The 18661-nt window shown below is 34.3% G+C and overlaps 2 protein-coding genes across 2 annotated transcripts in view; one reads left to right on the top strand and one right to left on the bottom strand.

The window, feature by feature from the left end:
• LOC108732223 overlaps positions 1–18661 on the bottom strand; it is a 29746-nt gene that overhangs the window by 3588 nt on the left and 7497 nt on the right. Inside the window, exons 3-9 of the mRNA XM_025981572.1 lie at positions 12163–12442; positions 7803–8116; positions 6439–6660; positions 3935–4326; positions 3097–3318; positions 2868–3032; positions 1628–2045 (exon numbers count right to left, since the gene is read on the bottom strand). Of these exons, the coding sequence (XP_025837357.1) occupies positions 1628–2045; positions 2868–3032; positions 3097–3318; positions 3935–4326; positions 6439–6660; positions 7803–8116; positions 12163–12442 (2013 nt within the window). The remainder of the gene's footprint in view (positions 1–1627; positions 2046–2867; positions 3033–3096; positions 3319–3934; positions 4327–6438; positions 6661–7802; positions 8117–12162; positions 12443–18661) is intronic.
• The window catches only part of LOC108732224 (origin recognition complex subunit 5), a 63556-nt gene continuing 60836 nt past the window's right edge, over positions 15942–18661 (top strand). Inside the window, exon 1 of the mRNA XM_018462909.1 lies at positions 15942–15957. The gene's annotated coding sequence lies outside the window, so the exon portion shown is untranslated. The remainder of the gene's footprint in view (positions 15958–18661) is intronic.

The following is an 18661-nucleotide window of genomic DNA, read 5'->3' as shown; positions in this document are numbered from 1 at the left end:
AAAAATAAACAATATCGTTTTTAATTAATGTAAAGAGGTCGTGGTTTCATATCTGGATATATACAATTTTATTAAAAATACGAAATTAGCTCAAGTTGAAAATGTTGCATTTAGGTATACGCGAATTGAATAAATTCGCTCATGGTAGCGTGTGCATGTTTATCATTCTTGAAATGTAAATGAAAGCATTCTTGTGTACGTCGGGATATAGCTAATATTATTGAAACATATTTTATGTTTTAGAAATGCATTACATTGAACAAACGTAAAAATATCTGCACGAATGATGTTAATAGTTAGATGCCTAGAAAAATGTTAGATACCCTAAAGTACCTAAGTAATTAGTCACAACGACAGTGGTTTTGAAAAAACGATTCATTTGGAATGGTATTCATACTTTACCTACACTTGAAGTACTTTTAGCTTAACACATGTGGAATATTCTCATTATTATCTGACAGTTGTAAGCAGCTGTAGATTTTTTTTAACGATTACTCGTTATTCAGAAGCAGGTTATTAGAAACAGTTTCCATAAAAACCTATTCTTATTAACCGGAGTCCCACCAAATGATAATTTTGCCACGGGCTGAAGGTAAATGTTTATTTTTTAAATGTGGATTAAACGAGGGACAGGCAATTACTTTTATGTGATCGTCTATGATCTTTGACACGTATTCAGGATATCAACGTTAGTGAAAGCGCGGTAAAATATATCATGAAATTTTTTAAACATATTGTCAGGGTGCAGAAAAGGACATAGGGTATCTTTTATCCAGAAAGAAATACTGTTCCAGAGAGATAGAAAAATTAGTTTATGTGGTTCTCGAAGATCTTTGATATTATGTATTTAGAACATCAATGCTAGCGAAGCCGTCGGTAAAACCTATCATGAAATTTTGTTAACACATTGTCAGGGGTACACAAAAAGGATATAGAGTACCTTTTATCCAGGAAAAAAATAATGTTCCTTAGGGAAAGAAAAATTAGTTTATGTGATTCTCGAAGATCTTTGATGCGTATATTTAGAACAGCAATGCGAGCAAAGCCGCCGGTAAAACCTATCATGAAATTTTGTAAAGACATTGTCAGAGATACAGAAAAGGACATGGGGTACCTTTTATTCAGAAAGAAATACTGTTTCAAAGTGATAAAATAAATAGTTTACATGGTTCTCGAAGATCTTTGATATTATGTATTTAGAACATCAATGCTAGCGAAGCCGCCGGTAAAACCTATCATGAAATTTTGTTAACACATTGTCAGGGGTACAGAAAAAAGATATAGAGTACCTTTTATTCAGGAAAAAAATACTGTTCCCTAGGGAAAGAAAAATTAGTTTATGTGGTTGTCGATGATATTTGAGCAAGCGAAGCCGTGGATAAAACTTAGTATCAAGATAAATACTCATATGCGATTTTTTTAGTAGATACATTACATAGTTTCTAATGAGTTAAGTCGTTTTTAATCTTATAAGTAATAAAAAAAAGATTAAAACTGTAGTGTGTAGGATTTCATCTCAGGGATTTTGTGGATTTCTTCATTAATAATTGTTTTATTTGTTTAATGTTCCTGGTGGTAATCCGCGAGGATACTCAGACTTTAGCAAAGTAAATTTAATTAGCTGTACCTTAGAGTTAGGATGTTTCAATAGGATTTCGCCACTTGGTCCGCTGTTCCGTAAATTTTCATTACATGTAGGGGTGCGAATGAACTGCCAAGTGCCTTCGAAAAATAGGGTGGTGTAGTCGTCCTTAGCGCTCATGTTGGTCGCGTCGAATCTCAATTCCACCACGTTAGACGTTGAAATGTAAGTGATCGGTGATTTCGAATCGTTATATTCCGAGCATACACAGTCTCGGGATATCGGCGGCACATCATTCCATGGAATTTCGAAAAATCGTAACGTCGCTGACCTGTTCCCGTAGCATTGGAAGCGGTCGGTGTTCGGACTGATTTTTGTAACGCAATTTCGACCCTTGATTATCACCTTTGTCAACGTTATCTTCACCTTTTCGTCTTTTTTCGCTTCAAATCTGTATACACAGCTGAAATGTAGAATTCACTGCATAAAGGACAATTTATTTTACATATTTATCCTTTATAAAACATGAATGTCTAATTTTTTATAAGTACAGTGTAATTACCATTACTTTTTGGAATTGGTTCACGTGCTATGTGAGTGACGTAAATGCAATCTGTTAATAACCGCACAGTAGTTGTTTTCATTGTTTGTTTTTATTTAATTTTAACTCAAATGCTTTGATGTTAATGTAATTCTATGTATGTCTGTTTGCGTTTAGTATTTGCTTGTTGACCCTTTTTATCGAAATCGACTCTATTTTTGCATAATAATTGAGTAATTTAATCTTAACGACATTTTTCCGGTAATATAGATTGTTATGAAACCATAAATTGATTTTACTGACAATGAGAGAGCTTGATTGGCGCTAATATTAATAACTCGTATCTGCTTGCCAATAAAACAGATTTCGTTTCCGAACCTGTTTGTTTACGTCATTCAGAATTGACATATGAATAATTTAATTATATTTTGAGTAGTTGCAATGTTTAATTTGGGTATGAAAGATGAGTGCATACCTTCTATAGGTCTATTAATGCATAATATTATTAACATGAGAGTAGATTTATCACACAAATATGCACTTTTTAATGGCACTTAAATTTCATGAAAATAAGGGAATATAAGGGTATTGAAAATAGTTCTCTAGTTCCCCAGTGTATAGTTCCCCTTCGTCAGTTCTTTTTTTATTAATTTATAAGCAACATGAATGATTTTTCATTCACTTTTCTTTGCAACGTTTGTTTTCTTTATGGTTAAATGTGCAACTCAGTTATTGTAAAATTACCTTATATTTTCCAGTCCCCCTCTTCCATACAAAAAAATATCCTTCGGAGACTTAAACCTTTGTGTCTGCGTCTGCGTAAATTTTCTGCTGCAAGGTCCTACGCCATAAGGTTCTCCGTCTTGATGGAGATCTACGAACTCATAAAACACCCGGAAATTCACCGGTCTACGAAATAACATACTCTGAAGTTAAAAAGTAATAAATAGTAACTTTTCAAAATTCAATTAACCTTAGAGCAGTAGACTCGATCGTGTTCAGTTCCAGCGTCATGCTGTCGCCCGAAGACAGATAGCTTTCTGTTAAAAAACATGGTCTCGGAAATCTTGTATCGTTGGCCAGCATTACATGGTCACAACTCTTTGGCATGTGCTCTCGACAGTAGCGACCGAGAAGAGTTACGTTTTTGGAGGGCATGTTCCCAGATCGTTGGGGAACTTTCGATCGGTCTTTACTAAAAATTAGTAGTAGTCCTTTAGGATATAATAACCAAAATTAACGAATGAAACTAAACTGTAATGTTTTAGCCTGCTTTATTGATAAATTCTACTGAAAATAAACTATAGCTTCTGAGGCCCAAAAGCCATAAATGGTGCTATAAGAAAAGACTTTTAGGTGTTTCATGGTTGGGATGAGAGAGTTGAGACGGACGAAATGAAGGCAGAAGAAACAGAAAAATTAACTGTGGTACGTGGAATATTACTGCTTCAGCATTTGTCTAAGTGATCCAAGGAAATCAAAGAAAAGCTTGGACCCGGAATTTAACCGGTGTCCTCTCGAATGCTAAGCAATGACGTAAACCTCTACAGGTCGTGCTGTTCGGTTTAATGAGACTATGTGTAGTAATAAACTAATTAGATTAATAAATGAACACAGATAGAGTGGCATATGCCATCTGTAGTGTTTGCTATAAATTGTATGTGCTGTGATAGTCTTCAAGTTCGAAGTCGCATACAATTTACGTGATTTTTTTTGTCGACGCTCATATATCCATAGTCGTTACCCTCACTAGTATGGATAAGACTCGGTAGTTGAACCTTATCATGTATAACATTAAATTAAATACAAACCACAACAAATCCTTGCAAACTGTTGGATTCCAGAGTTGCCCATCCCACACCTTCAAGCTGCTTCTGCATATTTCTGTATCCAATTTGTCTGTTATCCGCGGCCCAGCGTCGTAAAATTTAATCACAGTTAGCCAAACACGGTATCGTGGTGGTGGGAATATAACTCGCGTTTTCGTCCAAATTCCGTCTGGATATCGAGAAAGAGGCCTGAAAGGTACCGGGGATGGTGAAACTGTTGTATCCATTCCTTGAAGATGGTACATGCACGTGGTGTTGGCTGGAACTGAATGGATTGGATTTTCTAGTATGCCTTTGTTCGTACCTCGTATCCAGAATTCGCATTGCCTTTTCGTTTTTATGTACGTCGGAGATTGCTGGTCCACAAATTTTACCTATGTTAAAGAATGTTGCTTAATTTTGACATATAAATGCATTGGATTAGTGGTAAAGAGTTTTGAATGGAAAAAGTGATGGCATTTATTAAAATGAATAAGGGAATCAAATTTTCCTATTACTATTGCCAAATATGAACTGGAACTATTTTAATGATTATTTATTAATCACTGAATAAAAGTACTTGATGTCTCTCTAGAAAATTTCTGCAGGTTGATACTTTTGGATTTTTTAAAAACGTTAAAATTTGGGAAACTGTAGGTCATTAAAAAAATAGTTTTAGTGCTTGGAAAACGTTTATTGAGAGCATTTTTTTGCGTCGTTTTCGTATAAAGATACTGAAAATTCGGAAAACACAGGCAGCACACGCGGGGTAATTTGTCTGACAACTTTATAACTAACTTGGGAGAGAAAATCTTCCTGTAAACACGTAACCGCGAGGTAGTGATGTCGAAAACGAGAAGATCGAACGTGTCTGAAGATCTGCTACTGCTCACAACGTGCGGAAAGTGCATTAAACTTGACATGAAAATCTCGAACGAGCTCAGTCCCAATTTCAATATGTTGGCCGTTAGCGGAAAGAATTCGTGAGTGGCATTCAGGTGCAGCGACGGAAAACTTGCTTGATGATTACGAGGATTACATTTACCTGCATTTTTACGTCATAGTTTTACGAAAACTTGTGTACCTATGCATACTATACAAAGGTGTATATATATATATCTTCTTTGTAGTATGTTGTATCTTTTTTCTCGCTGAAGTTATATCCATTGACCCAGTGGCACCACGCACCTTCAAAAATAGTTGATGGGTTGCAAAAAAACAAGAAAAACTAAACTTATAATTAGGCGCAGTGCGGCTTCGAATATGCCTCAGAATATGTGTTGAAGAATATGAATATTTAGAGCTAAACGGGGGCAAACTAAGAAGCAGAATGGTCCACCTACCGCGATCTCTTCCCTATTCAAAGACAGAGAACGCTGAACATGCAAACGTTTCTCTGACATCACGGCTAGCAGAGGTGCGGAGGTCACGCGCCTACCTCTTCAGTTGTGCTTTTACTACGTATGACATTAGAAAGCGTCTCAATCGTTCAATAATTTTACATGTAATTTCTTCAATTTTCAATTATTGTAAAAGAAAAATGATTACCTCTACTAAAAATTTATTTGCGAGAGAAGTAAATGTCTACATAAATCAGAAAATAGGTGAAGGATCACGAGAAACGGGACTTTTTGTTTATTGTGATCCGTCAAATGGGCATACACCATCTAGTGGCAAAATTTTTAACTCGAATGAGGGAAAAATTTACATAGGAAAGTTAAATCAAATAAAAAGTTAATATGTTCAGTGAAAAAGTGCAAAAGCACTTCAGACATAGATCTTCACTCTTCACCTACATTAACTACTTTCCAATAAAAACTAACCGTTTTATATATGTAAAAAATATATTCGGAAAATTAGAGAAAAAAGTAAACTAATAGAAGCTTGGATGAAAGCAGTAGGTATCAAAGAAGTGAATTCCGGAATAAAAATTTGTTCACGTCATTTTAATGCACATGATTATATTTCAGCAAGTATTTACCATCAGCCATAACCTTAATACTTATTTAAAACTAGAATCATACTAAAATTATAAAGTGAGAAACTTTATTCCTGTTTAATTGATTTAACACAATTCTAATGATACGATATAAGTATTTTGTGGTTAAGAACCTACCTGCTGCAATACAACATAGTTGCAATAATGTGTTTGCAACGTTCTCTTAAACTACGATAAATTTTCCCTAATCGGCGCCATGTTTTTAGACTCCTCCCATTTGACGGACCCCAATAAAAGTTAATCGATTCAACAAATTATTGTAAAAATCAAGAAGGTTATATTGTAGGAGAGTCACTTTTTAATGGGAATTGTGGATCATAATAAACTTTAAGAAAATATAAAGTCTATCATTTTGTGCAGAAAGATCTTCATTTTCCTGCAAGGTGTTATAAAATATCATTTCTCTAGAAATAATAAATTTCTTTCCCAATAAACGCAAACTTAAAAAGTGTTCGTAAAGTGCTGTGTTCTATATATTGTTGGTGGTCACTTTTATCAAAATACGTACTTCTACTTCAAGTTGAAATCCGTGTAACGGCTGGATCGGTGTCGGCTGAAGAAAAGTTCCGTACGGGGATGTGGAAAACTCGACCAGTAGCTCGTGTCCGCTTGAAACCGCTTTCGGTACCGCTTCGCCTCCACCACAAAACTTAAGAATGACAGGATCTCTTGTAGTGTAGCCGTCGTAAACTGTTACGTAATCTTGCACGTCGTCGCAGGCATTCCAAACCTAAACGTCTTCAATTATTGAACTCGAAAGGAAATTGGATAAGGTTTTTGATAGTTAATTTATTAATCGGCAGAAGATTATTTTGAGGAGGGATGGATTAGATTAGCCGATTGTGCTTGTTAAAATCGACCTGGGGGCGTACTATATATACTGTATTTTTGGAGCCACTGAATTCCAATTTAGCGCGTCAGGGTTCGGATATAATCTCAAAACCACTAAAACTGTCAATCATGAGTATCCCAAATAATTTTAAACTTAAAACCCTTAACCAATTAACTCTTCCACTGAATGTCCAACTTCATAATCCTTTAAACCGCCAAACATAAAACCTTAGACCCTATAACCCTACATCGTCGTAATCAAAAACTTCTCGGCGTAGTTTTCACAAAATTAAAGCAGAATATCCTCATATTCCTAAGGTATTGAACTCTGTATAATCCTGTGTAATATTTGTAGGACCGTCAGCGTAAGCATTACTTCATGTACGCTGCGAGAAGGTAAATTTAATTGTGTAAAATCTTCATCGCAAATAGTTTCATGGTGAGAGATTAAGGGATTTCAGTATTTTGATTTGATATAGGGTTATGGGGTTATAAGGTTTTATTGTTAGGGTTTTAAAGGATTATAAAATTATACATTCAGTGGAAGGGTTGATTATTTACGAGTTTTAGATTTAAAATCGTTTTGGATTATCATGATTAACGGTTTTAGTGGATTTTAGAGCGTTTTTTGGTGTAATGCCATCAAAACCCTGACATACTAAGGTAAAATGGACTGCGGATTTGGATTCAGTGACCCCAAAAACGTACGTTGCACGTTATTTTGTCCAAACCCTGACGTGTTGGTGTTAAATTGATCTCGGATGACCATGTGGATTGCATTGCTAGTTTGAGACTGAAGTTGGCTCACCCTGACTTGTGTACTTATAGCAATATACACAGATATACTCTCCAGAAGAAAGACTTTTCATTTTTCTGATGTAGTAATGTTGAGTTTTTATTTCTAATTTTGAGATGAATGCGACCTACATATATTTCTACAAAGTTTAAAATCGCAAAGATGCAGTTGCTAGTTTCATATTAGTGTAGAAAATAACAAGGACATGTAAACATAGTATCCTGTCCGGATTTTTTTTATCTTACCTTGAGTTCCCTCGTACTGGCAGTTCCGTATAGGGCTGCCTGGCTCCGTATGGAGACAAGTTGTCCTTTGGGCTGTCGGACGATAATCAGGGCGTGCTTTCCCTGAGGCACTTCATGTTGGCGTACTGCGTAATAACAAGTCACGTTTCTCGGATATAAACCCGGAAAATTAGGAGACTGCAATCGGCACCGTTTCCGGTCGCAGTCGCTGAATATTCGGGAACAGTAGGTGCCCGAAATCAAGTCGCCCAAGTAGTATTCCGGTTCCGTTAACGATGTCGTTGCGGCCGTAGGAAACGTCTCATTTAACCTACCTGAAAACAGGACCATAAAGAAAAACTGGCCATTGAAATCACTTTTATAGTCCTCTTATTAAATTCGTCACGAATAAGTCCCAGAGAAGTTACCACGTTAGGAAAATCAAAATTATATGAATCAAGGCAGAATAACCAGGGAAGTTTAAACATTGGTAATTGTACGCTGCTCAAAGTAACTATCTACAAATGTTTTCTATTACGAATACTGGATGTCGTTGTGCTTATAGATATATAATTTTGCATGTAGAGTTCTCATTTTTGACAGTATTCTCAATGTTCCAATTTACGTCCAAGAAATTTAAACCGAATAGTTGCCTGATTAAATATGATTTTCTGATAATTGATGGTTTTTTACATATCACCTACATCCACGAGAGTTCGTATATTTTACGGATAACCAAATGAACACAAATGCGGAAGACATCAACAATTTTTATGGTCTACTTGAATAAGGATAAAATATTTATTGCGGAGAAAGTATAATAAGAGGGATTCATAAATATCCTTTATTGCTCTGACAAAGTTTTGTCCCATTTTCGTTGCTGTAATAGAGGAACTTCTTATATATACGCTGTTTGTGACATACAGGCGCAATTTATTTTTTGGTATTGTAGGGATTGTGAAAAAAATTATGCGTCAACAGCGTGATAAGCAAACGTGTGTAGGTGTATTACGATACAACCAGCGGCAGTTTTAGTCCACATTAGATACACGGAAAACGTTTGTAAATAGGAATATACAGCTCACTACCCACCATGAATTTGTTGCCCTTTATTTTTTAGATAATATAGAAATACTGAAGAGTAAAACAAGACTATAAATTTTGTTGATCTAATAGTTGTACTGACATACTTCGTTTAGTTTCTGTAACGATGTGACCTTCAGTTTGACCGGCGCAAAGTAGAAAAGAACAGCACTAGGCCAGAAAAGGAAGGAGACAACTCTCGGCCAAACTCTTAACCGGTGAGAAGCGTATAATCCGTACAGTACTGCACGGAAAAATNCAAACAACGTTGTAAAAATCTAGAAATACGCGAAAAATAGTATCTCTTCGATCTGATATCAGTTACTTTTGTTTTCTAATGGTTGAAATAAAACATTAACTTTCTAATTTAAAATTTGGTGTATATCTCCGCTGGTGGAGGACATAGGGAAGTCGAAAACACGTCAATTTGTTCGTCATGGAAGAAGCTAAAAATAAAAATAAAAGCCATCAAAATTGCTCGGGAGCCACAATTAAGATAAGACTTTAATCTTGTCTTAAAGCTTCTCTTCTTGTGCTGTATTTATTTACACTTTGTGTTAATTGCTTCTTTTGTGAAAAAGTTATATATATATATTTAGTTTATATTATTCATGTTTATCACAAATATGTGGTATTTCATTTTTTTGTTAAAATTGTGCATCTGAAAGTGTAACATCAAACGATTGGTTATGATAACTTCGAGTAACAGATTTTGAGTTTGAAAAATTGTGTAACAGGAGTGACGATTCACTGTCGCTTATATAAAATTATTATTAGTGAAGAGAAGGGTTGTTGGCCTTTGCCACTTAGAAAAGCTCTTTAACTTAATAATACTTAATCATTTATTTATAGGTGGAATGTATATAGGGAAATTTAAGTAGGTACTTCAAGGGCTTTGCGAAGGCTTTGTGACATTTAAAATGCAGCAGTTTAAGTAAGAACTTCCCTTTATTAAATTGCTGCTTTCGTGTGTTTCTAAACTTATTTAAGCAATTTTGAGGTGAAACTAAATTAAGATTGGCCGTAAACTGTAAAACCGCAGATTACAAAAATAAAACCTGTTTAAGGACTTTAGACATTCATTTTTAATTATGGTTTTTGAATTTCTAAATTAATCGACTTCGTTTGTTTTACGTATATCGCTGGAGATTTTTCCATCCTGAGTTGTCTGACTCCCTAAAAATCAAATCAGCGACTTCTTCTAGTTTAGCGTATTTTTATATTAATTTTAGCCCTATTTTTGTATCCCTTATATATTAATGCTTATGTTTTCACACCATACACTTTATCAATACCGCTTCCATTTTATTTAAAGCTAACTCTAACTCTGTAAATCTAAAGCTAATCTATTGTCTCCCTATGTCTAAGCTGAAAGCTGTCCTGTCTTTAATAATCCCTTTTTCGATGTACAAATTAAACAGTAGCGGTGACAATGTACATCATTGTTTAATTCCCTTCTATCCCCAAATCTCATCTCTACATCCTTAAGTACTTTTAACATCTCCCATTAAACATTGTCAATAGGTTTTCTAGATCTATGAATCCTAAGTGGTACCTCCTTTCTTAAACATTTATGAGTAAAAAATTATAATTAGCATTCTTAAAAAATGTATCATTTAAAAACATTTTATGATTTTTCTAAATCAATTCTAATCACAAAGTGCATTTAAAATCATTGAGTTAATAATTCATTGGAGTATTTTCTATAAACGTAAATCGTTAATATTTAAAATATGCCATATTTAGGTCTACCTATGTCTAGTTAAAGTAGGTACCAGTTTTATTGTCTAAATATCGCTGAAAAGCGATTAAGGGTAGCGATTCGTTGAAATGAAAATTTCGTTAAGCATGAATGTAGTATGATATATTGCTTTTATTTACAACTGAAAGCGCTCGTCGTAGAACTGAAACGGTAGTTTAAACCATTTACTGGAAATAATTTCAAATTCTCTCTGCAAAACTTAAGATAACGAATGGCATGCTGTTAATGATAAAATTCGTTTGTCTTTCTCATTCGTAATACTCAGAGCTCCGGGTTTTATCAAATACCGCTTTTTGAAGTAATCTATCGAAACGACAATAGAAAGACGTAAAGTGGCTCACAATGAAATTAATTTATTAAAATTTTAATTAGTAATGTTGCATATCTTTTCCTGATAATAGAATTGAATTTGTTGCAAAATAGTACCAACCTAATCCACTGCAGCCTAATTAAAAAACAATACGTATAAGCAACATCCGCCTATATTTTCGTCATTTATCTAAGCGCGATGGGTTTTATCTTTTATTTAGGTGTATTGATAAAAAATTAAGGGCTTGACCCTGACAACACCCACTTCGTTAATGTTGTCTTTTCCTACCATACCTTTACGATCCTCAGCAAAAAAAATTCTTGGAGCATTGCCATTTGTCCAAAACGGTGGTGACCAGAATTATCGAGATTTTTGAATGTAGATGGAATTTACCCAAATAAGACAATATATCATCGCCTTGCTTGCTTCTTATAATAGGTAATTTCTCCGGTGCTGCGAATGTGTAGCCACTTTTTAAGGATACTTGAACTGAATTTTCTGTACATATGAACATTATCCATGATCACATATACACCATACTCGCCTCCAAGAACTCGAACCTTTTTAAGCAACGATTTTTCGAAAATATGTGTATTCCCGTGGCGCACATATTAGGGAGCCGTTTGGCCAGTCGTCATGTAATCTTTCTTAATGAACGTAGAATGCCGAGACCTTTAGTTTATTATGAGGCAGGTACATTAAGTGCATATCACCCCGACTATAATTTTGAGGGGGTACAGGTAGGGTCCCTAAGAAGGTAGCTACCTTTTGCTGGTCCCATGAGGTTGCCTCCTAGGGCTAGGAAACGACGACATAATTAATATTGTTACGTTAAGTTTTTTCATTTTACCGAGAGTATTTGGCAAATGGATTTGCCTCATCGAGCCTCCATAAGGTAGATTTAATTGTAAGTTTATAGATGTGTTAGGTTTGTATCTTAAGACCCATATGAAAAACCCATAAGGCAATCCTCATTTTAGTATCACCANTTTCCTGCTTTTCCATTTTTACGAAAACCACAGAGGCGTCTTGTTCAGCGTGCTGTCAAACCTACACTAGCAAGGAGATCGGGCTGAAACTATAGCTACAAGCTATCCAAGGATGGTACTAAAGAATGTCACCTCAAGGTAGGCCTAGTGGCGTCATCTCTTGGTTAGGCCGGAAACTTATCAATCCACCCTCGTATATGTTGCTGACTATAGGTAATATGATAGGAGAACACTTACCTCCACCGTAACGTACCACAGCGGCCATCTTTTTTAGGAACTTGTACTCCATCCGGAAGTCGAAGTTGTAGCCGCTTTGACTTTTGGAAAGTCTAAGCAAACTGACGCTGACAGTGACGCTCTTTGTTTCGCTGTAATAGATCGATGGGCCCCACGATGTCCCGCACCATGAGCCGCCCATGTGTGGCCGGTTAGACTCACTTATTTGTAAGGCACCGTCTGGACAACCGTCTGACGTGAACGAAACGAAACGACCAACCGTGAAACTGTCAAATTTCAACTGAAAACAAGTACAATATTAGCAAAAGATCGTCGCAAAGGAAAAACCAAACACCAACAGTTAATTGTCAGGGATTTAGTTAAAGAAAAAGGAATTTAAACACTTGGTTGTTCTGTTTTTATTTTTTATTAAAATTGTAGCTAAAACAAAAATGTATCTAGTATATTCAATGAAAATTGGAATAGAGAACTGATTCTTCTCTTAGTCCTTGCGAAGGGCGGAATTTCCCAAACAACGTTGTAAAAATCTAGAAATACGCGAAAAATAGTATCTCTTCGATCTGATATCAGTTACTTTTGTTTTCTAATGGTTGAAATAAAACATTAACTTTCTAATTTAAAATTTGGTGTATATCTCCGCTGGTGGAGGACATAGGGAAGTCGAAAACACGTCAATTTGTTCGTCATGGAAGAAGCTAAAAATAAAAATAAAAGCCATCAAAATTGCTCGGGAGCCACAATTAAGATAAGACTTTAATCTTGTCTTAAAGCTTCTCTTCTTGTGCTGTATTTATTTACACTTTGTGTTAATTGCTCGTTTTAGCTCATTAATTAGAATAAAGGCTATGAAGTTTGTAACTCGCACTCAAAAGTACGAATTAAAACGGATTCTATACGCACTCCACTTCGGTGTGGTTACACCTATAACCCTTTGCCCTTGCTTTGATCCGTGATCATCTCTCATGAAGTGAAATGTAATGTGACAGTTATTTTGGGAATCTTCGCTAACTGTTACGTAACCGATGAATTTATGATGATCGTTTATGAAGCGCTTTAACGACCAGTAAATTCAAGTCGTTAGTAACGTGGCGCTATCAGTTTAGCCATTATACAGTTGACAACGTTCGGAAATGAAACGCGTTGTAAAACATTAGTGTAAGTTTTATTTTCATCGGCCCAGTATTCGGCCTATTATACAGATAAAACATCAACAACCAACGGTCGAATTGTGTATGCAGGGAATGTTTCGCGCGATTGTGAGTTAATACCGAATTATAGCTGCATAAAAGAGAAATTTATAAAGTATTTAGCAAACAAATGTGAATATGATGTATTGTGAAGGACTATAGGTACATATAACAGTTTTATACGTATCTATGACTAAACGTATTGACTGCTTAATGATAATATTAAATGCCTATAACATTGAATTAAGGCGTTGGCATAACCTAAATTGAACTAAACTGTATTGATTTTCATAATGATTCGTTAGACATTGTAATTTTTATAACTAAATTTTTAAAAGTATTTGCTGCCTTTTGCCAAGGTCGAGTCAAGAGAGTTCATTATCATCATCATCATCATAAGGTCGTCAGTCCTAAGACTGGTTGGACACGCACCTCCACTCTTTCCTATCCTGAGCTAATCTTCGCATTTCCCTAAAACTAGAACAACCCACATCCTTAACTATTTGCGAACAGTAATCTAATCTAGGTCTACCTCTACCCCTCCTAACTCCTGTTTCTGCCTCTAATATGTCTCTGACTAGACCTTCATGCCTGAAAAGGTATCCTGTCAACCTATCTTGCCTATTTCTTATTGACTTCCATAGAGTCCTTTGTTTTCCTACTCTTTCTAATACCTCTTCATTTCTAACCTTCTCTATGCATAGTAAGTATCCTCATCATTCGAGCATAGAAGTGACTTCTTTTTATTGAAGGCGACTCGACCTTGCACTATCCTCTGCTTTATATCCCTACTACACCTTCCGTCCTGACTTATCTGACTATAGGAAATATACCTAAAATCAGCCACTTCTTCTAATTTTTCGTCTCCTATCTTTATATTCGCTCTTTCCCTTACTTTTTGTTTCCTTACGTACCAGTATTTTTTTTTTTTTCTAGAGAGCTATCTTTGAATAAATAGTAATTTCATTATTGCTAGTTAAAATGCGGTGTTTCGGTGCATAGTAAGCGAAATGTTAAAAAAAAACATACTGCTAAATACTCGTATAATGTTTGTAAGTATTGCCAGTCGAGGAAAATTAACAACTATTTCGAAAACTTTTAATTATGTGCATACTTTTTCATTTATGGACCGTTATTTGTTGTTTATAAAAATATGCACGTTTACGGTTTTACAGTAATCCTGTTTAATACTTTTTTTTTAATATTACGGGATTTTTCCAAAAACTGAATGTAGATAGTAAAAAAAAACGGAAATTGATCAAGATTCACGTTTCTAACTTTGTGTAGTTTTCAACTAGCGATAAATAATAAAAAAGGAAGAAAATGTTTCAATAACCAACGAAGCGAGTTCCTAGCACGTCAAACTGACTATAAGTTTGTTAAAACTTCATAACGTATCATTAATGTACGGAACGGGATTTATTTCAAGTTAAGGAAAGTTAAGTTTGAATAATAAAGCGCAGTAAGTAAACGTTGATAGCAGAGTCTATATTACGTCAAAGATAAACACAACTTCAGTTATTAAAATTCTTTAAAACCTAAGCTTACATAACAAGTAGTGTAGCATATAATGTCTAAGATGATCAAAGCATGTACCCACAGAATGTTCATCAACCGTTTTCGTACTTTTGATTAATAAATGTCAGATTTTCTTTATTTATATGTATGTAATTGTCGGAGTGTTAATCCACCACTTTCAGACCGTTCTGAAAGCGGCCAGAGGTACAATAGAATCCGCTTATAATGACATCGAATGGAAATGACAAACACGTCATACTAAGCGGGCGTCATACAAAGCATAGTCCTAGAAAATAAACAACTTTCTATTATGGTTAGTTATTTGGTTAAATAGAGAGAAAAACTGCAAATTGTGTATATTTATTAACAGAGAAAGAAAAAGAACGATGAATTGTAATATCAATATACATAAGAAGGGTCAGAAAAATGAGCGAAAATGATATTATTTATCATTTGGGTCACTATAGCCGGATATGATTTCTTGAAAATCAGTCATAATAAACGAATTCCACCGTATTTCAAAATCTAATAGGCCGCGTAATGCGCGGATGGTGGGTCTTATTGCACTCATATTGTACAATTCAAAAACATTGATCGGCTGTTAGCCATGTGCCTCACTATACAACTAAGAACAGAACACAAGGTAAACTTTAGAAAGTAACAAGTAACGGTCAGTTGTTTTTAAGAGGTAGAAATGCAAAAATCAATGGACAAGAAGAGTCTCATTACTGCGCAAGTCATGACCCATCAGATTCGGAATTACCTCTAACTAAACTATAGCATTTAGCGTCAGGATAGCTAGCATTAACTTTTAAATTGAAACTTTTGAGTGTTTTTGAAAGTAATAAGCGAAAGACTAAAAACCCCTTATGTTTAAGAGAGGAGTGGTGGATAATATTGTTGGAATATAATATTAACAGTTAATTTATTCTATGTTTTCTCCCCTTCGTTATGAATTTTAATTAGGTGAACATTTACCGTCGTTATTATTCGTGTTTTATTATTGTTCGCAGTAATTGTCTTCCCTTACTTGTTAAACATTTTTCTAATCCATTTTCTTTTTATTTCAGGTACATCGAGCTTTCAGAAGGTACGTTATGTCATTTACGTAGTTTTTTTTATAAATTATTCTATTGCATGAAAGCAGAATAAGTTGGCACGTAATTTCCAAATGTATTATGCATGCCTTTTGAGCATAAAAAGGTAGATAGGACAAAATTCATGCAAATTTTAAAACTGTACGGAATTCATTTTCATGCAAAATGTTTTATAGCAGATAAGTCGGGGTACCAATTTTTTTTAAAATGCACGCCATGTATGGTTTTCTGGTAATAAAAACGTTGTTTCAATCATTGTTCATAATCTCCAGTGGTGCATTTATAAATAATAATAAATGTTAAAAAGGATTTTCTGGTAAAAAGTTTAATAATATCATGTCGTAAATTAATATCGTATGTGCTCTTGGGATTCGTCAAATGGGAGGAGCCTAAAAACATGGCGCCGATTAGGGAAAATTTATCGTAGTTCCTATAGTGTACCGTGCAATTTCCAAGTTTTTAAATTACGATAAAATGATAAGTATTGACACAATATGTGATTGGGCTGACACAAAGCCTCGGAAAGGAAATTTCGTTGAAGGTGAGCGTGTTTTTAATGCCAATCACATTATAAAATTCGGAAATAACAAATCCGGAAGCTAGCCTTCAAATTCCGTCAAGTTTACTGCCTACTTTTTACAAACTTCGGATTTAAAAAGTGATTCACGTTATATAATTGGTGAGGTGATTCTGGGTGATTTAAGCAATATCATATCAATGACTTGCACGTGCAAAGCCGATTTAAGAGAACGTTGCAAACACATTATTGCAACTTTGTTGTATTGCAGCAGGTAGGTTCTTAACCTCAAAATACTTATATCGTATCATTAGAATTGTGTTAAATCAATTACACAGGAATAAATAATTTCTCACTTTATAATTTTAGTATGATTCTAGTTTTAAATATTAAGGTTATGGCTGATGGTAAATACTTGCTGAAATATAATCATGTGCATTAAAATGACGTGAACAAATTTTTATTCCGGAATTCACTTCTTTGATACCTACTGCTTTCATCCAAGCTTCTATTAGTTTACTTTTTTCTCTAATTTTCCGAATATATTTTTTACATATATAAAACGGTTAGTTTTTATTGGAAAGTAGTTAATGTAGGTGAAGAGTGAAGATCTATGTCTGAAGTGCTATTGCAGCTTTTCACCGAACATATTAACTTTTTATTTGATTTAACTTTAGAAGAAAACTTCGTCGACTCCATCATCTAGAAAATTTTTACTTTTTTAACGTGTTTTATCATTTTAATAAACAATTTTACAATTTGCGTGCACAGTTCCTATGTAAATTTTTCCCTCATTCGAGTTATAAATTTTGCCATCAGATGGTGTATGCCCATTTGACGGATCCCAATACTTGTATGTAATTTGATAAAAAAATATAACCTAACCTTATTCAATGAAATCAAAAGTAACCATGGATTTTAGGCTCAATGTACGATACGTTCATATAACTGTGTAACTTGAACGTCTTTAACTCGACTGTTTTTATATTCCGTTGACATACATACTATTTTATTTTCTTCCAAACTTTCTTCATTTCTCTCACTCTAGATTACACAGTGAATTTATGTAAGTATATTAGTATTCTTCGGAAACAACTACAGTACACTAACAGTGATTATCCAGCATTTTCAATTTTGGTTACGTATCTGGTAGAGTAGTATTAATAAAAATCATTGAAGTTTTACTACGATGCAATATTTTGCTATCAAATTCTCATATTTCATTTATTAGTACGCGAATCGTATTACCAAGGTAACCTCATTAAGTTGTTACCACAAGGAAGATGATCTCTATAAAATTTTTATATTATTGCCGTGGTAAAGAAAAGAAGAATGAAGAGGGTTTGTCATAACAATTTTATCATATAATAAAGTCCTTGTTTATGTATTGTAATTCCTCGCCCTCTTGAAAGAAGCTTTTATCCAACCTTGATGAATATTATCGGTCATGCCTGGGAAACTCTATTTCTGTGTTAGAGGGCGCAAAGAAAGTTTACATCAAAAGCATTTTTGTTGGGAATTGATAAAGGTGCAAGTGTCATGGGCAATTATAGTTGAAAAGTCGCGCAAGTGTATAATATTCCGACATGAGATTATTGTTTGTGGTGCTCGTACATGTAAAATAAAGATTTACCGGTTGTGGTTAAACTGTATTGTTCGTTACGACTAGAATTTAAGTGAATTGCGGTAATGTGATTAACACTGTTTGACTTTTTGTTGCAGTTTTAAAATGCAAGTTGAAAAGTTAGAATGAAATAGTGTGCATTGTGATCTAGGAGGTATTCAATTTTGTATTTATTGAAGAGGTGATAGAGTGATTCTATAAGGGTTCCTTTTTTCATTTGGGCCTACGAAACCCAAACCCAAGAAAAACTTAACATTGTACTTGAAAAAGAAACAAGTAAGATTCACGTTATGTTCAGACCACAGACTTCTAATTAATTTTCTTATAATCTAAAAGTAAAAAACTATTTTCTGTGTTTTTTTAAAAAATTTTTATTTCAGTAGTTTCGGCGATAAAGGGGGGTGAGAATGGACAATTTTCATCATTTTCTTAAATAACTAGACTTTTATATATTTTAAAATCATAAAAATATATACATTTGAGACCCTTATAACAAGCTAACAAGCCGTTTCATTTGATATGTCACGGTATAATTTGCAATTTTTTTTTTATATTA

This window comes from Agrilus planipennis, unplaced genomic scaffold (assembly GCF_000699045.2).
Source record: "Agrilus planipennis isolate EAB-ADULT unplaced genomic scaffold, Apla_2.0 scaffold38, whole genome shotgun sequence".
Lineage (NCBI taxonomy): Eukaryota > Metazoa > Arthropoda > Insecta > Coleoptera > Buprestidae > Agrilus > Agrilus planipennis.
The sequence above is the reverse complement of the archived record's forward strand: the minus strand, read 5'-3'. Positions and strand labels throughout refer to the sequence as shown.